A 22,118-nucleotide genomic window follows, 5' to 3' on the forward strand; every position below is an offset into this window, starting at 1 on the left:
GTGTGGCTGACTCTTAACTTTTATAAAGAATATCTCTTTGGATTTGAGACTTTAGTCTTGCAACTTTACAGATCTTCTTTATGCACCAAGAGCTTGTAACACTCCAAAGAGAAAGGAAAAATTTACATCGCATCATATGACCTCTTAAATGGAACACAAAAAATGTTTTGGACCCCACTGACTTTTATATTGACAAATTGATAATGATATTGACAAAATCAGCTGATACATTCTTCAAAATATCTTGTTTTGTGTGTGTGTGTGTGTGTGTGTGTGTGTGTGCGCGTTTTTGTGACAAATGAGGACATAAATTTGTATAATGACAAGGGTGTGACATAGGTATTACAAGGAGAAGGTGACTTTTCAGGACATTACCCCATGTCCCCACTTTTCAAAACGCATACATATCACACAGAATGGAGTGTATTGAAAATCTGAAATAGCACAAAGTTTCCTGTAAGGGGTAGGTTTAGGGGTAGGGTTGGTGTAGGGCAATAGAATATACGGTCTGTACAGTATAAAAACCATTACGCCTATGGGATGTCCCCACTTTTCACAAAAACAAACCTGTGTGTGTGTGTGTGTTTCAATGTTCTGCAGAAGAAAGTAAGTCATACAGGTTTGAAATGACATGAGAATGAATAAATGTCAGAATTTCAATTTTTGGTGCTCACTGGTCTGTATTTATTAAAAATAAATGTGGAAAAAAGCCCCAAAATAAAACACAATGTGTGCTAAGGGACAACACCAATGATGATGATGATGCTATATGAAGGCGCATGCAAAACAGATCCTCCTCGTTCCTCTATAGCACAGTGGCTTTTTATGCAAATACCCTCAACTCAATCTCCTGTCCATTTTACCATCAGATCGGGGGAAATGACAGACAATAATTTGAGCTGCATATATATGGGGCATTTGATTTTCAAATGAGAAGGAGTGAGGCTGACCTTCAGTAATGAATGTGCTGTAATATAATGTGCCCATCAACTGGCAGCCATCTTGGTTTAGAAAGATAGAGCAAAAGGCAGAGAGAAAAAAGGGGGGAAATGAGGAGAAAATACTGACCTTCTGGATGAGAATAAAAGAGAAAAAAAAAACGTCAAAAAGGGGTTGGGAAAAGTCTTTGATAAATCTGAAATTCCAGTCTCCTCACTCCCGCATTCTCTCCTCCTCCCTCTTTTCTCTGCTCCCCCCTTTTAATTTCCCTTCTCATTTCCCTGCCCCGACCAATGGTGTTGCCATCCGTATCATGGATAATGAGATGGGCTATCTGCCTCTCCCTGGGGACAAGGCCACGGAAAGCCAGTCGCTGCGGCTCCATCTTCCCGCCTGCCTTCGCCAGAGAGAGGTGCATTATGTGTGCCACGGCCCCTGTGGCTCAAAACGGGGAGAAAGGAGGCGAGGAGGGGGAAAAAAGAGAGGAGGAAAATACAAATATGGAAATGGAGCCTTAGACTCCAGACAGACAGAAAATTCTGCTTGACTGATGACGGATGCTCGGGGAGGGGGCTGGCTGCTGTAATTAAGCAGTTCATAGCTCCTGACGCGCAACTGGGGGATACATACTGGACATCCTTATGTGCTGCACACAAGCCTCCGGAGAGAGGAAGTAGAGAGAGAAGGGAATAGACAAACAGAGGGGGAGGGAAAAAGAGTGGGAGATACAAGAGAGAAGAGCATGGCGAGGACCACCTGGTGAACAGGTGCGGGTCGGTATCTGGCTTTCCCCCCGCTTCCAACACACTGACCATGAACATTCTTGGCTTCAAATGACCCAAGTGCCCAGTGCAAATCGGCTCTTTGGAGCAACACACATTTCTCACCGTTTCTTAATCAAGCGTTACGCCGCCTTTGAAAGGCCTTGACAGATTTACACTCGACTACATCTGCGTTTATTTGAGTGGTTATTAACGATAATTGTATAACGACAATATATCATTACTGTAAGCTAATGCCAAATACTAAGAGGTCAAAAATGTGCATTGTATTTATTTTAACAGCCGAATTACTTCATAACAGTGAAAAAAAATCCAAGGCTGTTTTAGGTGTGGGCTTGGGAGTTTTAAAACCACCTAGCCTTTCACACAAAAGAAAAATTAAACATTGCACTGCTAATGTAATTGAGGCCTTTTTTAATGTCTGGAAAATCTGAACTTCCCTCCTCGAAAAAAAATAGCTGCAATAAAAATACTGAATATGCTTTTTGTTTGTATCCTCAATCATTTTGGGCTATAAAGATACTTTGTGTTCCGGGGCTCATATGGAAAGGTCATCAATACGTTGTTCTTTAGCGCGCTACCCTTTCACCTTTGAACATAAAAGACGAGGTGTTTTTCTGGTCAAATAAAGAAACCTCTTTTTCTTTTTTCCCAACATTTACTACCAAATATACACGAGCAAAACGGCCCGGTTCCTGCCAAAAGCATTAGAAGCCGCATCTGTAGAACAGATTTCCCTCTCACTGGATAAAGGTGGGGGCACAAGGAGATGAGAGAGCCAGAGCGAACCCCCTCACCCCCTGTGTGTCAAATGGACACCCTTCTCTCGCCATCAAAATTCAGCCCCATCACCTGTTCTAACACTTCTTAAAGTGTGAGCCAATAAAACTCAAAGGGGTGGGCGTACATTTGAGTGCTAATGTTTTTTTTTTTACCTCAACAATTACTTCTAATTAAAACCATACAAACTACAGATTTCTCCATTACAGATCTCTCCATTTGACTAGATCACTCACTTCCAAGCTTCAAAAGGAAAAACACAATTGTCATGCTGGTTCAACATTAAAATTGAAATATCGGGAGTATGTTCTACATGCTCTACATAGCCACCTGCTGTTCTAAAAAAGGAAGTGTAAATGTTAAAGATGCTGCTAAAGATGCTCCTCGGCTGCTAAAAATTCAGGTAAACTCTAATTAAACATTTCAGAATAAACACAAACAATCATGTCAATAATCAGGCAGTGACCCAACCACACGTGCACGTGAAGAAACAAATCTACTCCTAGACTTACTAAGATCATAGCTAAGCTAGGCCTTTCTCTACCTCTAATCTCCAATCTATTTGTCTTTCGATGTGATCCGAAATGCTCTCTGTTGCCATGGAGCCTTTTTATTTGCTTAGAGAATTAGCCAAGCCCCCTGACCCCCCACCCCTTTCTAAACTGCTAAGGATTTCAAAACATTCCCATGGACTGCGTCTTTAATGCCAGGCCTCCAAATACCACATGCGATTCTTTCAGCCCTTTATTTGCCTCATGCTGACTTCACCCATTGGAGGATTTGCTCTGTTGTTTAGTTACTTGCTCTGTATTTCTAACACTGTCTGAATACATTAATAACACGAAGCAGCTCAAAATCCCATTTCCTAAAAAAAAAAAGTACTAGAAACTCAGCATTCGGTTCTGACTTAACTCTTTTTCAGGAGGTTCTCGGTGTGAAAGTGACAGTAGTTGTATTTTCCTTTTAAAAACCCTTTTTGAATGACTATGTGTGTAATTGGGTCAGAGTAATGAATTGTTCGCATTATTGCTATCATTACAAGACTTCCAATTTTGTTTGCAGTCTAGCCATTGTCAGCTGCTAAATTCACTTTTCTAAATATACAGCTGAGTCCGGCTTACGAGCACACACAAGTCAAAAGTGACTAATGCTGGTCAATAGATCCTCATTAAGTTAATACAGTTTATCCAGAGGAGTCCACTAATGTGTCTGGGATGTGATGCTGGTCTATGATTTCAGGATGTTAGTATTATTGTTTCAGGCAATCACACAAGTCCAGTAAGTCAACACCCAAATGCACTTAAGAACAGGATGAGGCTGCAGTGGCCTCTGTTCAACCCCCACCGATGTGGATCAGTTATCTGCCTTAGGCCTTGAGCAAAACAGTCAAATATAACCCGCAAATTAGAAAGGGAACATCTGAAACATCAAAAGGTAATTTGTATGTTAAAAAAACTAGTAAAACACAGGGCGATCTAAAAAATAATCTTAATGTTTTCCTTTTCTTATGCGTGCATGTTGACAAGCATACACAGTCACGTGTTCAAAATTCATCAGCTGTTCACATGATGTTTGTTATTATACACTGGCTGATGGGGCAGCTTTCCTCAGAGGTGAAAATTCAGTGAAACGCTACAACAGCGGCCAACTGTTAAAAATATTGATATTTCTGGCATAAATTCAATTAGGTTTGATTTCTGAAAGGCATCATGTAAACAGGCTGACTGGCATATTCCTGTCTTTGCAGGAAAGAGAGCAGAGGAAACTGGGAAAAGGGCGAGCATGGAAGGCCAAAACAAATTTAAAGCTGGACTAATGACATCTGACATCATTAAAAAAAAAAACGGTGCTAGAAAACAAATGTTCAGTGTTTGTATTCTCCTGACCATGGCCTGACTCTTTCAAATACAGTGATAAAATAGATATAATGCAATAAAAAGTTAAACAAAACAAAGTAAATATTAACCCATGTGACACCGAGAACACACAGAACTAGGACAGTGGGTCATGACACAGTTCAACACAAAGTAAAGCATAGCTGACCTTGTAGACCTTCAGCGCAGCTTCGTGCCTCTGGTTGGTCGCATGCAGTCTCAGCTTCTCCACACTGTTGCTGTAGTAGTCGCAGGCGTTACACTTCAGGTGCACGGGGTTGCCGATGGCAATGCAATTGAGACGCCACTGGTTGGCTTTGCCACCTTCCTTGATGTGGGCCACCAGCTGATACTTCTGCATGTGCTTGTCGGTCTTGCAGTGGAGCTGGAAATTGGCCTTGAGCTGCGTGTTGTAGTTGCACAGCTTGCACTGGTAGACGTCTCCCATCACGGCCCTCCACTCCTCTTCCGGAAGCGATCGCTCTGCCGCCACGTGCCCGCTGAGCGCCTCCAGGCTGTCAGAGCTGAATTTGTTGCACACCGCGCACTGGAAGAGCTTCAGCAGCGGGTCGTTGATGCAAGGTGACAGCTCCCCAGCAGAGAGGACGGACAGGTCATCACCCATTAGCTGACCACTCGCAAGACGCAGCTCCACAGGCAGCTCATTATTTACTGCAGGGAGAGAGAGAGAGAGAGAGACAGAGACAGAGAGAGAGAAGGAAAGAGAGAGGGGGGGAGAAGGGATGAGGTGGGGCACAGTCACAGGGAGGAGAAAAAGAGAAAAGTTTTTTTTTTTATTATTATTAAATGAAATTTAAAAAGAACTGAGAGACTGGTGTAGGGCACCCATACAAAAGGATTTGATAAAATAAAGCCTCAGTAAGGAGTATGGCTTTTATAAAGCCTTAACTATAAAAAGCTATAATAGGATTGAATCAGGATCAATTACAATCATCCCTTTCAAGTTCTAAACTCCCTCATCAGATAGCTTTAATTACTCCTACCAGGCATTCCTGAGTTTGTACTCAGACACCTTTTTATTTTTTTCTTCTCTCTTTAAAGACACAAAACTGATCAATATAAAATGAGCCTGCCTTAACAGTAGTCCTAAAAATTTAAATGATAAAAAACAGATCATCTTACATCTAGTTGTAATTTAGTTCTTTGATCTCTGCACTTTTAGAAGCAAACTAGATAATTTCTCATACCCTCAACCCCCTGGAAAAAAAGCTTTGAATTTAATAATTACACAAGATCAAAACAAGGTACAAATATAGCATTTTGTTAGAGTTTCTGAGTTGCTAGATGAAAGACAATGTTTTTTGTGGAAACAATATTTCTTGACAGGCTAATGTATATGTGTCAGTCTATACTACGTATGGAGGTAAAGATCCACAAGATTAATGCACAAGGGTATCGGCTTTCAGAAACAGATGCAGAAAGGCTATGTTTGGTCTTGACTGATAAAGTGAAAGAATAAAATTGCTGCTGCATGTTGTGCGTAGGCAATCTGCTCACTACAGTCCATGTTAAGACGAGGGCTAAACTTAAGAAAATTAGGAAACAGATTCTCACATGGCAGCTCAAATCACAGAACAAGTCGAGAGCAGGATACAATAATGACAGGAGTAATAAGACCAGAGTCAGTGAAGGAAACAGAGAACAAAAGAAAGTGAGTGACAAGCATATCCAAGGGGGAAAACTACTCACCGTGACCGGGAGCCAGGGCTGCGGCAGTGCTAAGGTCAAGCTGGAAGGGGTTGATCATCATCTGTGGGTCTGAAGGGTTCTCCAGTTTCATACCGGTGAGCCCGATATTCTGGGCCAGGTAGTACTGGTAGAGCTCCGCCTCGGCCGGCGCCAAGCCCAGGTGCAAGTTGTGCTGGATCTGCTTCATGTTCTGCTGAAGAAGCATCATGTTGTGCATGTGTTTCTCACTTGTCATGTGGATGCGCAAATTGCGCGCCACATTGGTCTCATAGTCGCAGACCTCGCATCGCCACGTGGGTTTCTGTTTGGGCTTGGAGGGTGAGGGCGTGCTGCACCCGCTCAGGCTAGCATTAGACACAGGAGCAGCATGGTTGTAGATGGCTTCCGTTCCCCCGTTCTGCAGCGTCTGCACATTGTTAAGGTGCTTGTCTGACTGCATGTGTATGCTAAGGTTGCCTTTGGTGGTTGTGGAGTAGTTGCACACCTCGCAGCGGAAAGGTTTGTAGCCACACGTGTAGCTCTCACCCCGGGCGAGTCGAGGGTGAGGCTGGCCCGTGCGGCAATAGACACAAGAGCCTTCAGACTCTGGGTGCTTCTCCTTCATGTGAGCATCCAGGGTCTGCTGGTACTTGTAGTGCCAATTGCATTTGGGGCATTTCAGCGTCTTGCAGGAGTTCCGTGAGTGCATCATGGTCATGTGACCACCAAGTGAACGTGAGGAACCTAAGACAGTGTCACACTTGGGGCATTCGATTCCACTTCCAGGAGAGCCCTCTCCTGGGCCGGGGGTGCCAGGGGTGCTGGGCGTGGCAGCATGCTGGTGCAGTGGGCCAGGGCTTTCGTCGTCTCGTCGTATCATGTCGAGAGGAAGAGATGGCGGACTGCTATCCCTGCCGCCGTTGGAGTCGCAGCCATCTTTGCTGCCTCCGCTCGTGGAGTCATTGCTGTAGTCCAAGCTGGCAGCAGCTTGCTTTGTCTTCTCTAGGTCATTGGCAACAGTCACAGAGGAAGTAGTACCCCTTTCAGTAAATTTTAGCACACTGGACGATAAAGGAGAAATGCTTTGGTTTAAGAGAGGGAAATCTTTGCTACTGGTACTATCCCCAAGTTCACAAACGCCATCGTCGTCGAGCTCGTTCAAATACATGTCTTCGTCCTCCTCAGCCTCAGCCGTGTCTCTGGGCTCGCTTTTGATGGGGAGCTCACCATTGGCATGCAAAGTGCTAACGTCCTTCTGCCGTTCACAGTTGCTCTCCTGATCCCTGCACCCAGCCCCTGGCGACGAGCGCTGGAGAGACACGAAGCCGACGGGGGACTTGAGCACCGAGGTGGCCGCAACCCCGAGGTTCAGTTCAGCCTTTGGCATCTGGGCACTCCTGGGCGACTGGTCTGCAGAAGATGCCAAACTGGCACTTCCTTTCAGGAAGGCGAAACCAGCCTGCAGGGAATCACCGTTTTCCATGTGAAAGGTGTTCCACAGGCTGTGAATGCCTGGATCAGGGCCCATGAAGTTTGCAGTAGAAAAGTGTGGTAACACAGAATTGTTTTTTTTTGGTTCCAGAAAGCTTATAAGAGGTTCTTTGTCTTTACCAATGCCCTGTATAATGGCAGAGACATATTTATTACTAAGGAGCTTTTGCTCCTGCTCACTGAGGGTCATCCGATGATCATGCACAGCATGGGTTACAAATGACCTACTATAACCAAAAGACAACTTGCACAAGAAACACATCAGAATAGGTTTCCTTTTCCCATCACTAATGCAACCATCAAATTTAGACAAGTCCACATTGTTTGGAACATCTTTGGACACACAGGAGTTTTTGGCTGCGCCATCAATGGTAAGATAGTCTTTATCACTCTTGTGTCGGAGATCGTAGACTCGGAAACTGTGCAACACAGGACCATCTCCTGCTAATACTGAGGTATTTGGGAAAGCCTGATCGGCCGTAAATGGTTTCCCGAGGGATGAAGCGATGTGAAAGGTATTGATCACTTGTGGATAAAAGGACATGGGGGCTGTGGCCGACTGCTCAGTCTTGTCCCCGGCAGCAGTTTGGGAGTTTGAAAATCGTGCTGGGGAGAAGAGTCTTTTGACCCCTGACTGGCCACCTTCTTTGGAGTCCTCAAGAATAAAAGCTGAGCCATCTGGCTGGTAAACTATCTCTCCTGTCAGGTTCTCTACATCGCTGTCCTCAAGGTCGCTGACCTCACTCTCATTCTCGTCCTTCAGAAGAGGAAGGCGAGCGTTCGGGCAGTGGTGCTCCATGTATTTTTGTAAACTCGAGAAGGAAGTGGCACATTCGTTGCAGGGGATCTCTTTAGTGGCCGCACCTATCGCATTTTCCACGCTCAATCCCGACGCGATCTCTCGACGGCTCTCCTCCGTCCTCAGGTTGTCATCCGCAAGGCTGTTTTCCTTGTCAGGCTCCATCCCAGGGACTTTCTCTGGCACCTCATTATCAAGATGTGTCGTCTCACGTAGCTTTGATATCTGCTGCCCATTTTCCTGTCTTGAGAGAGAAGGGGAATCACAAGTTTCCATGGTAATCGCTACATGGGGATCTCATTTCATCCAGCCTGTCAGGGACCTGCATAAATATAAAAAAAAACAAAAGAGAGCAAAGACATATTAGAACGTGTATAACGATAACGCACCTGATCTTCAGCATGTGCTGTCCTTGATGATATAGAGAGCATTCCTGCGCTGCAATTACTCGTGAATTAGCTCAAAAATGAGCAGCGGAGACCTATCTAGAAAAAAAGCTGTATGGTTTTTAAATGCACAGACAGACACTCCATTGATTTTAGCAGAGGTTAACAAGAGGTTTCAATTGTTAAAAAAAAGATGTTTAAGTATGAGACTTTTTCAATAACACGAGCAGCACTCCCCTTAAAATCAGACCACTCCCACACAAAAGTTTCTGTGAGCCCCTTTATCATTGCAACAATTACAATAAGCAAAGAAAAGGGGGGTGGACAACCACATTCAAATCATGACCACTTTGGCAGAGAGAGGCGGTATCTCTTTGGTTCCTATGTTACTCAGTAAATCAGCTTACACCAAATCTTCCCTCTGAGAGATCCCCCAGCAGGTATCTAACAAGCCCTGATTAAGCAGCCATCCAAATTCTAACCCACGCTTTGGCCTCTCCGACAATCACCTCAAACTCAAATTAATATTTAGCACACCCAGTCCAGTCACCCCGGGAGGGCCATCTTGCAATTTCTTTTCACTTTTTTTTGTTTTTCATTTTTCATCCTTGGCAGCCCACAAAAACCCAAGCACATAAAGCACACCATTTGAAATACCATCGCGATGTTATCTATCCTGGATGGCTGCCCATCTCCCAACCGTCACTGCCTCAATCAGGTTCTCTCCTGGCTTTCACAAATCATACGCGCACCTTGCTGATGAAAACCCTTCAATCATATTTTTTTTTCTTGGACCACAGACAATTTATTCTCAAGGCTGGCAATGCAGATTCAAAGACTGGGACTAAGCTTGGACGCTGAAATAGAGTTGGATCCAAAGCGTATGTGCCTACCATGCCCAGGCTCGGCGAATGAGGCCCAGAGAGCAAAGAGAAACCCAGCTGCTCCAAATTTTCAGGGTGATATCAGTGTGTACAGAAGAGGTAGAGATTTGTGGTGAAGGCCAACGATGACGGGCTTGCAACTGCTGTGCTTTCAATTAAAATGAAATACACTCAAGACAGACCCAGAATTTTAAAACGGCAGCCCTGTCTGCTGCGCCAGGCTTTATTTTCTAATTATTCTCAAGAATATAGGAAACCTGATAATAGCTTATTGAACACAACGCAATTTGGAAAAGCACTTTTTTTTCCAAATGCAAATGAAGTTAAAAGATGATGTAAAATTAAACAACAATTACAGCCATGCCCTCTCCACATAGCTATGTGCAAATCACTTTTTTTCCAGATACCTATTTTGATACAAAGCAAATCGGGGATTCATTTAAATGAAGCCTTGGATAAATACATTTGGAATATCATATGAATATTACGAACAGAAAAGATACATTTTACTGTTCAAATCAAGTATATTCTCAATACAAGGAAATGCACAGAAGTAAAGAATTAGGATACTTCTGCTAGAAAATGCAGATAAGCTATCATATTAATGAAGTGAAAATTTAATTGTATAATAAACAAATGGTGGGGGTGATCTGCACAATGCACTGATGTGAAAATAAAGAACTGAGATTGCTCCCAAATACCCTGAGAGCAAAACTGTGCAGCAATTAGTGCAAAATTAGCACCTATTAGATTTGGCTTCACACAAGAAAAGAAAAAGGTGTGTGTGTGTGTGTGCAGTGGCGAAGTGGGGCGGGGGGTCATTTATGCAAGCCGAGAGGAATGTACGTCTCCAAAAACACACGTTTGGCAGGGAAGCGAGGACTAGATTACAGTGTTCTCCTGTGATAATTTCTGCATCTCCCGGTGTAAGATCACAGAGCCAGCAGCTGTGCCTCCAGGGCCTGTGGGTGCTGGGTGAGTGTGTGAGCCGCACACAACATTCCAACGACGTTAACACAAAACCCACTGCACATCATAAAACAAGCAACCTTCACAAAACACACACTCTCCCTCATGTGTCTACCTTGTCAGTGGCTGCCTGTGATTTGTTTCTGTTTGAATTCAGCCTTTAAAAGGTATCAAATACAATATGGAAGCTGTAATTATACAACTGGCTTCCTCATTCTCTTTTTTCTTTCTTTCAGGTAGCAGAAAAAAAAGAATTTATGCAGAGATTTTGTGTGCAACTGTGCGTGTTTGTTGCTTTCCTTCGGATCCTAACACAACATCAGTTAATGCGGGTCCGGACATAAAACGTGCAGTTTGAGATGAATTATGCATTTCTTGACACTTGAAGTGCTGAGAGAGATGCCTCCCCTGGATTTGCCTGTCTCTCTACATTTTTGGCTATGCATGTGAATCATTACATGCCTATAAATTATAAAGCAAGGCACAAAAGAGCTAAACAGCTCAGAGCTACACTTGTTTTGATACGAGGCAAGTATCCAGGGATGCTGAGAGCACCTCTAGCTTTCATATTGATATTTCGCATCAGAAGACGTTTCATTGACAATCAGCCCGGTAACTTAAGTGTGCCCATCAATATCTTCTCACAAAATAAATATATAAATCACTGTTTGCTACAGCAAGTCACTGCATATTATCCAGACATCCTCAAGCGCTCAAGATGCCTGACAAGAACGACTTTAAAAGAATCACATGCAGGCGTCTTTCTTCAAACCAGCTCAATCTCAATTGTTAACATACTCTTTTCCACCCAAAAGACAGAAACTAGTCTTAAGTACGTACTTTGCTATTAAAAGGGGCTCTATGTTCTTTTTGACTGCAATTTTCCTCTGTTAACACCTTTTTCTATACACCATTCTACGATTCCTCCAACGTGTTGTAACTTAACTGTGAAACAGCTTTTCTCTCGTCTTACTTTCCCTCCTTCTATTCGGTCTAAAAAGCACAGGCTACAAAAAGAAAAAGAAAAAAACAAACAAACACTAAGCTCTTTTTCTTGGAACTGAAAGAACACACTCTCAAAACATTGAGGACAGATCTCATTGCATGGAAATGGCTCCCGTTCCCATTAGAAGAAAAAGATGGCAAACAGTGTTTCTACCTCTGTTTTTTAATTAAGACTGTCTCGGCTTCTCTCTCGGTTCTCTATGGAGACGCTGCCTGTGAAGTGATTAAAAAGAATGTGATCTGATCAAGAGACGGGAATAATGGAGTAGGAATGCTAGGTTTACCCGAGTGCTAAGACTCCCCCTGATCCAACCCCCCCCCCAAAAAAAGAAAAAGGATTTCACTCACCCTTTCTTCCCTAAATAGTTTTTCAGGTTGTCCTGTTTTTCAGAGACATAGACAAACGTTAAACGTTAGCGTGCACATATGTGTCACGCGTTACTGAAGTGGAACTGCAATAAGAGTGTGAAAGAAAAAACAGGAAAAATAGGCAAAACGCCTCCGAATTATATCCGATTTAGGAAAGGTCACCCCAGCCTCTGCTGGGGCTTTTCTCAACACCAAATCCTCTATCAAAATGTCATAGTGAGTTAGGGAAAGACAAAGGAGAGTCACAGCATGCAAACTGCACATATATCTAATCCTAACAAAGGTATGAATGGGCCTTCACAAGTCTAATTATACTTGTTTATTTGTTGCCATGCAGAAAGAGCTGATGAAAAATCCATCAGAGTGGTATTATCCAAACATCAAGAGCTTCTCTGGCCTCCAAGGACACAGGGAGGCTTAATTCTTTCTTGTTTAAGTCCAAAAAAGAAAGAAAATTGCAAAGAGGAGAGAGAAAAGGAGTGGGGGCGAAAAAAAAGTGGTTTTGCATGACCCTTTTTTCACAAAGGCTTTTCCCGACCCCGTCGATGCCCAGAGGTGTAACAGTAGAAGCAGGATATCTCCCCTGTGCCATAACCACATTTAAGGGCCTCATTTTCAATACACAACATATCATTACTGTTGGGTGTGGCAAATCCACATCAGCAAAAAGACGTCTATTTAGCTGTTGTACAAATTACCTTTCTGTGGCTGGCGTTTAACAAAAGAGTCAAACAATTTGAAGCACAAAACAAGTTAAGTATGAAAAAGTTCCAGTTTTTTAATCTTTAAAATCTTGTAATACTAAAAACGAAAGAAAAGAAACGTATCACGTGACATAAGCTTTACATATAAAATTACTTCAAAAAGACCCTTTAAATGAGGGGGGAAAAAAGAGTGCCAGAGTTTATTCGACTCCCTCTCCCATTCGAAAACTTTTAACAGGAGAGGCCAGTATCAAAGGGAAACATAATCTACATAGCTAATGTCTTTTCTCAATTCAAAGCAGAGAAGGCTGCAATTTCTCCTCGCTGGCAATCTGGAAACACTCTGGAGTTAATTACGCCTGATTCGAAATGAACCGCACAAACAAAGGCCAGTCTATGTCCAGACTATTATACTGCATTAACCGGCTTTAAGCTTCCTGCGGATCGTTCCGAGGCTCTTCCATTACCCAGCCCTACCGTCCCGACACGAAGAGAAAATGCCTGCACACCCCAGATTAATGAAAAGGAGCGCAAAAAGAATGTGTGACGACCTCTCCCGACACAGTGCAAACTTTCAGTCCAAGTCACAGAAAAAAGGGGAGAAGGTAATTAAGTTTGAAAGAAAAGGTCCTCGCGACAAACAATGAGGCTGTGTCTCTGGAAGAGCGCAGGGGGGCGAAAAAAATCATTAACATTCTTTTTCAACTGAGAGAAGGAGGGGAAAGGGGAACGTATGCTGGCAGGTTCCCCACTAGTCTTCCTCTTTAGCCTTTTTTTCACCCCACATCTGGTTTCACATCTTCTCTGGTGCCCGTGTCAACGTGACACAGCAGATCATCTCTTTAACCCCACCTCTCTCTCTCTCTCTCTCTCTCTCTCTCGCTTCAGCTCTGCAAAGTTAACTTCACAGTTAACTTAGAGAGCATCGCAGAGACAACCACGCACGTTTGCCCACCTGAGAACCATCAGGCATATTTACCGTGTGTGTTTTGCTAAGAGAAATAAGCCAGATGCAAATCAATGTGTCGCCCCTAGTGAGTCTTACGGCTTAATTAGTAAAGCAGATATGCTGTTTCCTCTTTATAGTAATGGCACACAAACAAATACAAACATGCACAGGCACTGACAGAGAATATGACTAAACACACACCGACTCACTAGAAATGCACATTTCTCAGAGGAGACACTCGACACTAAAATTAGAGTTGTTTTCTCTGATTCACTGGCTTGACGTGAATTCGTCTCGTGATCTTTCTGCTGTCCGCACAAGCACGAGTGATGAATACGTTTGCTTTCTGCTTTGCTTTTTTTCTCTTCGCAGGAGGGGGAAAAAAAGTTCATAGCATTTTCCCTTTGTGTGTATGTTGTGTGTGAGTGTTTTTTTCCCCATTCTCAACAAGAAAAGCAGAGAATCTAATTGTAGCTTTGCCAGTCCGTGTTCAGTAATCACCCTCTTTGTCTAGTTTTTGCCGAGCAGGATTAGAGTTAAAATGATGACTGACTAATCCCTTGATTTCCCTGTGCTAAATAAATATTAATCTACTGGTCAAACATGCTCTTGTGGAGTACAATACATACAATATGAAAGCGCTTACCAGTTACATAAATCGTAGTTTTACACACATCTGTTTGAAAGCACTGCCCCCTTCCAATACATAAAAATAAATAAAGCGGAATTAAAAAACGTCAGTCCTGCAATCGAAGTTGTCCGAAAGAGTGACGCTCGTGTAATCACACGCTTTGTGTTCGCTGCTTTCAAATAAGACCTACAAACATGGCTTACATTGCAATGATGGGGGTGAAGACCAAACACACACACACACACAAAGTCAAACACAGGCCACATATTTCACCTCCAAAAAACACATGGGAGGGGGTGAATTCACCGTTTAACAAGCCATCTAAAAATATAACCCGTTAAGCCTGTCAGACAGGTGTTATATTTCTACGGCCATCCTCTGTTAACTAACTTTAACCTGATGAATGTTTTGACACGCTACCGCGTGGGCCGGGAATGGTAAGCAGGCGCCATTTGGAACGAGAGCCCGTTTTTCGTTCGAAGATTTTGACCTTTCCGTGCTGTCATTTTCCCCGAGAAACAATAAAAGTTTAAAGTTCAAGCTGCTCAGTAAAGACGGAGCATCCAGCCTGCCGGTCCTGTAATTATCTAGTATTATAAACATAATCACAGGCCAGGTATCCCTGCATGCATTCCAGCGCCGCTAGCTATGCGCTAACCCGAGCGTTCTTCACGCAGGAATTTCACAAAACATGTCAAACAATCTATTAAAGCATGAATTACTGCTAACTAAGTTCTCCCGTGCAGGCCCTAATTCCTTTATATGGCAGCACGAGAGATCGTGCTCCAGATCTCCCTAATTTCTGGAGCCAGAGAATTACTAATTAACTTAAGGTTTGGGCCTATATTTAATTAGAGAGCTCTCCAAATGAACTTTAGACCAAAGGCATTTGCTTTTTAAACAAACTCTGTTCTGACAGCTGTTGTGAGTTTACCCTTGTATGCCCACAAAAAAAAACATTTATTTTCAGAGCCATCATGGGGTCATTATTTCTTTAAGAAGGAACTGGAGTATTCCGCTTGAAAAGTGTACACTTTAATTGGATTTCACTCCAAACAAACAACTGTCAGATGTAATTAGAATGAGCTGAAATTAGGGCCACAATATTCCATTATCAAATAAACGGAATGTCACGCAAACTACCGATTCAATTTTCAAAGTTAATTTCGACGAATCTGGCAGTCACGTCGCTCCGTCTGCTTCCTACAATCACCAGACAAAATGACGCATGTAGTAAAAAGATTAATCCTTTTTTTAACTCATTAAAAAAATCATTAATTTAATGGCATATTATAAGGGAGCCAAAAATTGTTTCTATTTCAGATGAAAAGGGCAAGAGACCGAAAAAACATCCGTGAGCAGTGCTAATGAAGAGAAACATTAAAAGAGTCTGTGGTTATTGCCACTTACGCCATTTGAAAGCCTATATGGGCCGCTTTGGCCCGGCTGTAACATTATCAGCGCACTGCAGCGGGGAAGGCCACATTGTGTTATGCTTTTCAGATCGCTAAGGCCTCAACAAGACACTGGGGGTATTTTAAGGTCAATGACAACCTAGAAGAGAAAACAAGCTCTGGATCAGCATAACCGCCAACTAATTAAAGCAAAGAAAACACATTATACCTACAGCTACACATGGGAGGGGGTGAATTCACCGTTTAACAAGCCATCTAAAAATATAACCCGTTAAGCCTGTCAGACAGGTGTTATATTTCTACGGCCATCCTCTGTTAACTAACTTTAACCTGATGAATGTTTTGACACGCTACCGCGTGGGCCGGGAATGGTAAGCAGGCGCCATTTGGAACGAGAGCCCGTTTTTCGTTCGAAGATTTTGACCTTTCCGTGCTGTCATTTTCCCCGAGAAACAATAAAAGTTTAAAGTTCAAGCTGCTCAGTAAAGACGGAGCATCCAGCCTGCCGGTCCTGTAACAGACTTGCAGGCATTAAATGGAAAATAATCTGTGCTTTCTCAAATATTCGTCTAGCCCCATCCATCGTCAGATTTAACAGCCCTCCGGTCCGCTGTTCATATGCATCGCTTGATCTTCGCAAAGGCCTCTGATTTGATTTTATATGAAACACCCCAAAGGACCTCAATTTTCCTTAATGTTTTTTTCATACGCTTTCCATAGGTCATTTTTTTATTACACTTTCTTTGATTGTCCATAACTTAAATGGTTATGGGCACGGCAAGCAGAGCTCCCTATTGTCTCCATATAAAACTAAAAGAAATCTCCCTCCAAAAAAACAAAAAACAAAGACAAGGTGAGGCAGAAAATCGTTGTTTCTTCAAAAGCCCAAAATACAGACGACACCATTATCTTTTTTCTCTCGGCTCAATGCGATACTTTGTTCTTTTTATTTCGTGACCACGATTCTCTAACGTGAGCGCCGCTAGCTGCGCATTTAATCTCGTTCTGTCGCTACACGTCATTAAAACTAAAAAGACGACGACCCACGCCGGGACCTCAAGCACCCACACAAAACCAGCCTTCAGTCCATGCCACTCATCTGCAATGATGGAAAGTCTAACCCCCTTTAAAGCAAATAATTAAAGATGATTCCAACGCACATGCCAGACCAGAGCGAGACAGGATATGAGAAGTCTAGCATTAACCAAATACTTCTCTGGGGACTTCTCTTGCTCAGCCTCTGGACTAACACAAACACTGGGCCAGTGTCATGTCTGGAAAACTGCTCTTTTTCTTCATACACATACACACAGGTGAAACAGCCATGTTAATATCCTCATCACAGGGCCAGATGAACTAAGCGGCATGAATATTCATGAGGGCAGGCTCTCATTTATCTGTTTACATAAGGCACTACCGGTCATACATATTCAATTATGGTCTCATCCCTCTCTTGACGACTAATAATGGGCTTGTTATCCAGCTGAGATCGGCAACGAGGGTGCGTACCATTTTTGAGTGTACATCTGTCTGAATGGTGCTCCTATAAAGTTGTATCTACATATGGAGGGAGAAACAGGAAGAGGTCACAGTTAAGCTCAACCTTTCCCCAAATAATTACTTGGACATGAAATAAGGTGCTTCACAGCAGCTGTGGCAATATGACAATCCCTCTGTATGATATATAATGCACACTTGGTTGCTGTGATCTAAAGAGACACAAATCTTCACATGAGATTATCTTGTTGCACAGTATCTCAGCTGCTTTGAAAAAATGAGACAGAGTCAAATGCTAAAATATAATTTTACAATAGATTCAAAATATTTTTATGTAAAACTCCTAAGTCTCATAGAGAAGAACAGCTCATTTTTGCATGCCAACTGATCAAAAAATATCACATAGCGGGGGCCTTTCGATCTTTAGCTGCTAATAGTCTCTGCAACAATGACTACATAACATATGTACCTGAAAACTTGTGAAGTCAAAACGCAACCAGTGCGTCCACCGGCTCAGGAATGGCTATATGGACACAGCTGCGTTTACATAAGCTAAATGCCCTGCTCTTCTTCTTCTTCTTCTTTAACCTGAATTGTTGCTTTAAAAAGACTCTATGGACTTTGTACACAATATTTGGTCTATTCTGTTGATTTCCATACATGACTGCTTTTTCCAGTGAAATGCCTAAACGTTGCTTTAGTTAGATTTGTTTTATCCCCCCTTTTTTAATATCCTGTAGCAAAGGCGTCACAAAAAAACAACGAAGGCCTGAGAATATGAAGGGGAAAAATCCCCTTCTCCGATGAGACGCAAGCTGACAGTAAAAGTAATGTAATCCTGACTGGCAGAGGACCAAGAGCAACAAAAACATTTAGATAACTGCGCTCAAAAATGAAAGTTCTCAATGAGGACAAAAATTACATTTCCTCACAATAACAAGTCCTTCTCATAACAACCCTTACGATTGTTTGAAATGTCCATGTCCTCATCAGTCATGTGTTCTCACACATTGGTAGGAACAGCGTGTAAGTCGCGGAAGAGGAAGAGACGTTTTAACTTCATCCAAGCTGCGGAGTAAGGAGAGCACATCTCGAGGGCCGGTGGGGGCGGAAAGGGGGACAATCCACAGCATACAAGTTTCACTTGGCAACCGGGCCCACATCAACATCTGGTTGAGCTTGTCAGTACACGCCTGATTCAACCAGACACTAAAGCATGACTTGTCTAACAGCGAGCCTTGTTTGAAATGAACAGACGTGAAGCGTCATCCACGGTGTATCCTTTTCTTTGACACCGGGGTTAAAAAGACTGACATTGCCACCTTTCACAATCGACTCAAAGCTACTTGCTTTTCACCCTTGGAATGGTCGGAAAAAGAAACAGAAGAGAAAAGAAGAATAATCGTTTTGTTCGTGATAACCTGTGAGCACTTATCCCGGCTACAATTCCTTTCCCTTAATCATTTGCATATGAAAGCATATGCTCTAGTCTATAAAACGTCAGTGAAAGATGATCAAGGCCTCACAGAACACAACAAAACATGGAAAAAACGTCTCTGGCGGCAGCTCGCGTTCATTTAACAGACCACGATGTCAGTGACGTTGAGATCACGAAAGCGGTGCTCACGTCACACCGGCACCTTCCCCCCAAAACAAAAAAACTAGAGCTAGAATCAGACAGAAACACCTCATTTATAATATACGAGTGCCGTATTAAGCATTTTATTTTTCACACGCGCACAAGCACACACAAAAATTCAAGCTTGGAATGTTTTAACCAAAGGATTACAAACATATTCCTAGTGTTCTCGATCAAAACCGTTACTGTTTATACTGAGGACTGTAAAAGAACAAACAGAAATAAAAAGTAAGAAGTACACACATTTCTAGCATTCAATCAAAACCTTTCCTGTTTAAATTGAGGACACTGGAGGAAAGAAGTAATCCCATCTCTGCAGAATCCACTCCCTAGCTCTGCTATTGTGCCTGAACGCTACTGAATAAAGCATACGGGCTGCTATTTACCAGTTGAGAGACACTATTATCATACATATTACTTCACATGATGGCAAAATCTGCAGGCATCTTGGGAGGCTTCAGGAATATGAAGCCTGTGCCTGTTGTCTCAAGTCCTCGACAAACATCTTTGGGGACAAGCGGGGCCTGGAAAGAAAGGACGAGAAGGCACCGTTTCCATCTTGCTTTCATCTAAGTCACTCAGTCAACCATTCAGTGCCCCATTCAAAGCCGCTGTGCATTATGCAAAAAAATGCTAATCCTTTTCCGATGCTTTTTACACTTGTACAAACCCTGCATTCCCTTTCCTGAAAAGCAATTATATCAGTTTACATTTCTGTCAAAAAACAGGATTACTTCAGGAGAACTAGCACTGCACCAGGCTTCCCCCCCATCTATAGCTGAAGGAAAGTAGAGATTATCGGCGACAGTATTTTTTTTTCCTCCTCTTCCACTCTCCTCAAAAAAAAGTGGAGAGGCCTTAAGAATGTGATTTAATTAGCCAAAGGGAAAAGAATAGATCTTTAGTTGCTGTGGAAACTCTTTCTGACCTGACCTTCTCTTTGCAAAAAGCCCCGAACAGAACGAGTCTCAGTCTGGTCTATTAATCAGAAACAAATTATGAAAGAATGTTGTCAGCCTGAATAATGCTGCCCATTCTGTGGTGAGATCAGCAACAGCCTTCGCTCTTGCTTTCATTGTCTTTCTGCACGTTTGACAGCCCGACATGACGAATGAGATCAGGAAGACCCCGGATTTGCATATGCAAATTCCCACATGAGGGAAACGTGTCTAAACAAGTGTTATCGCGAGGCAGATTAAGTAAGCCGTCGTGCTTTTGCTGTTTTTTGGGGGCCACCGCCGTAGTCAGGGCCATTAGTCAGCACAATTAACCCCATCTCCATGGCTACTAATGAAATGTCGCCATGGTACGACTTAAATTAGATAGCTGGTTATGCGTTGCCACCGTCCGACTCCAAATCCATTATTTGCCCCAGGAACAATGAGCCGTTTGTGCTCACCTGATCTTCACCAGCTGAACAAACCTCTGAGTTAACAATTTGCATATGTTAATGAAATTAAGTCCTAATTACATGAAACTTGTACATATTCAAATGCACTTTCCCTAGGCGCTATGGAGCTTGAACCCCATCCAAGTGTTTAACCCTTCAGAAAGCCTCTAAGCAGGGGAGGCTCTTTCTGCCTCAGAAATGCCTCGGGGCTGACACAAAAAGGCCCCTCTTAATACATTAAGCCAGCTCCTGACTTCTCAGCTTTCCACCCACTGCTCTGTGGACCGGGGCAAGTACTGCATCCTCCGAACCAAATTCAATTGGGCCCACAACAAAAGCCCTATAGTTCCTCTAACAACAATGTGACAGTTTTCTCAATGTTATCTATGATGAGTGCACACACAAACACACACACACAGAGGTTATTAAACAGTTAATGTGCTCAGGAAACCACAACAAGCACTGGCAATTGAGTACATAAAATACAGAGCTAAAATAAGTTCTTGATGTAAAATTCAGAAGGACTTCTTCAAGAAAATGACAGCGGAAAAAAATGGACAATATCTTATCGCAACGGCATTAGGCCTTTGAAATCGTAACAGACAGGGAATCTTAAAGGAAATCATACAGTCGCAGCCAGATTAAAAATGCCTTTGTCCTGCACCATGTACATTTTTTTTCTTTCTGTGCTGGCAAAATTAAATTGGTCTGATGAGGTTGATGAGACCAAATGGAAAAAAATCACATATGAAATTCATGCCGCTCTGTGAAGCGTAGCCCAGATGGTGCGAGATGAATAACAAACAAACACCTAATGATAGACAGCAGAAAGCTCAGAGGACTATGATAATGTCAGTGTTAAAGAAAAAAGAAAAAAAAAATCTTTCCTGCTTCTTCTCAGTATTGCTGACCAACAACGAATTTCCACGACTGCAATGAAACAGCAAGCCGTGCTCCGGTGAATTGAAGCTCTTGGTGCTCTAAATGGTTCATATCACCACATTCGAAAATAGAAACCGTATTTCTCTGTCTAACCCCATACAAGGCCTTCACAGAAAAAAAATGGTATATTGCAGCATTTTGGGGAGAAACTGATACCAGCAGTGATCACTGGCCTTGTGATTTTTTTTTAAGATGGATGCGGTCAAATTTGTGCATATATTATGAGTGTGTGTGTGTCTCTACATGCATGTGTATGCAAACATCAGTTTGTGTGTGTGTGTGTGTCTGTGTGTGTGTGTTTGAATGGGGCTTCTCTTTTACAACTATCAATACCGAGATAACCACGTATTAGCATTCAACCGAACACGCAGTCATCTCTCAGCCTTTTAGCCAAATTGGGTGTCTTAATGTCACAGAGCAGTGGCAGTCAACCTCTGCGCGTTGCCATAAGAGTTTTGGTACTGAACAGCAGAACACTGTGATAGGCTTTTAGCAAGCCACTCCGCAGAGGCAGATTTTAAATCATCCAGCCTCTTCTATTAGACTTGAGACTTATTGAGGTAGAAACCATAAAAAATGAAGAAGGGAAATTTAATCCCTGAAATATTGATTTGCACATTAATATCATATAGGCAGTGGGCAATTTGGCTTCATGGAAATGACACATTGTCAACCCTAGGAGAAGCCTCAGCCAATCTTACTGCAGAACATGTCTCAAGAGTTATTAAATGCTCCTTGCGTTGGCTTCACGATATTCCATGCTGCCTCTAATCAATCTGTACACTGTACGAAATTATGTGGACACAAAAACGCAAAACATCTGAAATTAAATCAAAGCACGCTTAATAGATCCAGATGCCTTGTGGTGCCATAAAATGACTCCATTTAAATTAACATTTCTAATTACATTAATGCAACCAAATGCACTGAACCACATCTTTTCTAAACCTTTTGTGTCTTTCTGTGACAGCAGATCTCAGACAC

At 42.6% G+C, this 22,118-nt stretch overlaps 1 protein-coding gene across 4 annotated transcripts in view; it reads right to left on the reverse strand.

Moving 5' to 3' along the window:
- The window catches only part of LOC107705239 (zinc finger homeobox protein 4-like), an 81,231-nt gene that overhangs the window by 53,942 nt on the left and 5,171 nt on the right, over positions 1-22,118 (reverse strand). For all 4 annotated transcript variants that reach the window (XM_016508442.1, XM_016508444.1, XM_016508441.1 and 1 more), the window contains exons 2-3: positions 6,086-8,676; positions 4,545-5,047 (exon numbers count right to left, since the gene is read on the reverse strand). In XM_016508442.1, the coding sequence (XP_016363928.1) occupies positions 4,545-5,047; positions 6,086-8,630 (3,048 nt within the window). In that variant the 5' untranslated portion in view covers positions 8,631-8,676. The remainder of the gene's footprint in view (positions 1-4,544; positions 5,048-6,085; positions 8,677-22,118) is intronic.

This window comes from Sinocyclocheilus rhinocerous, unplaced genomic scaffold (assembly GCF_001515625.1).
Source record: "Sinocyclocheilus rhinocerous isolate Xijiao unplaced genomic scaffold, SAMN03320098_v1.1 scaffold594, whole genome shotgun sequence".
In the NCBI taxonomy this organism is placed as follows: domain Eukaryota; kingdom Metazoa; phylum Chordata; class Actinopteri; order Cypriniformes; family Cyprinidae; genus Sinocyclocheilus; species Sinocyclocheilus rhinocerous.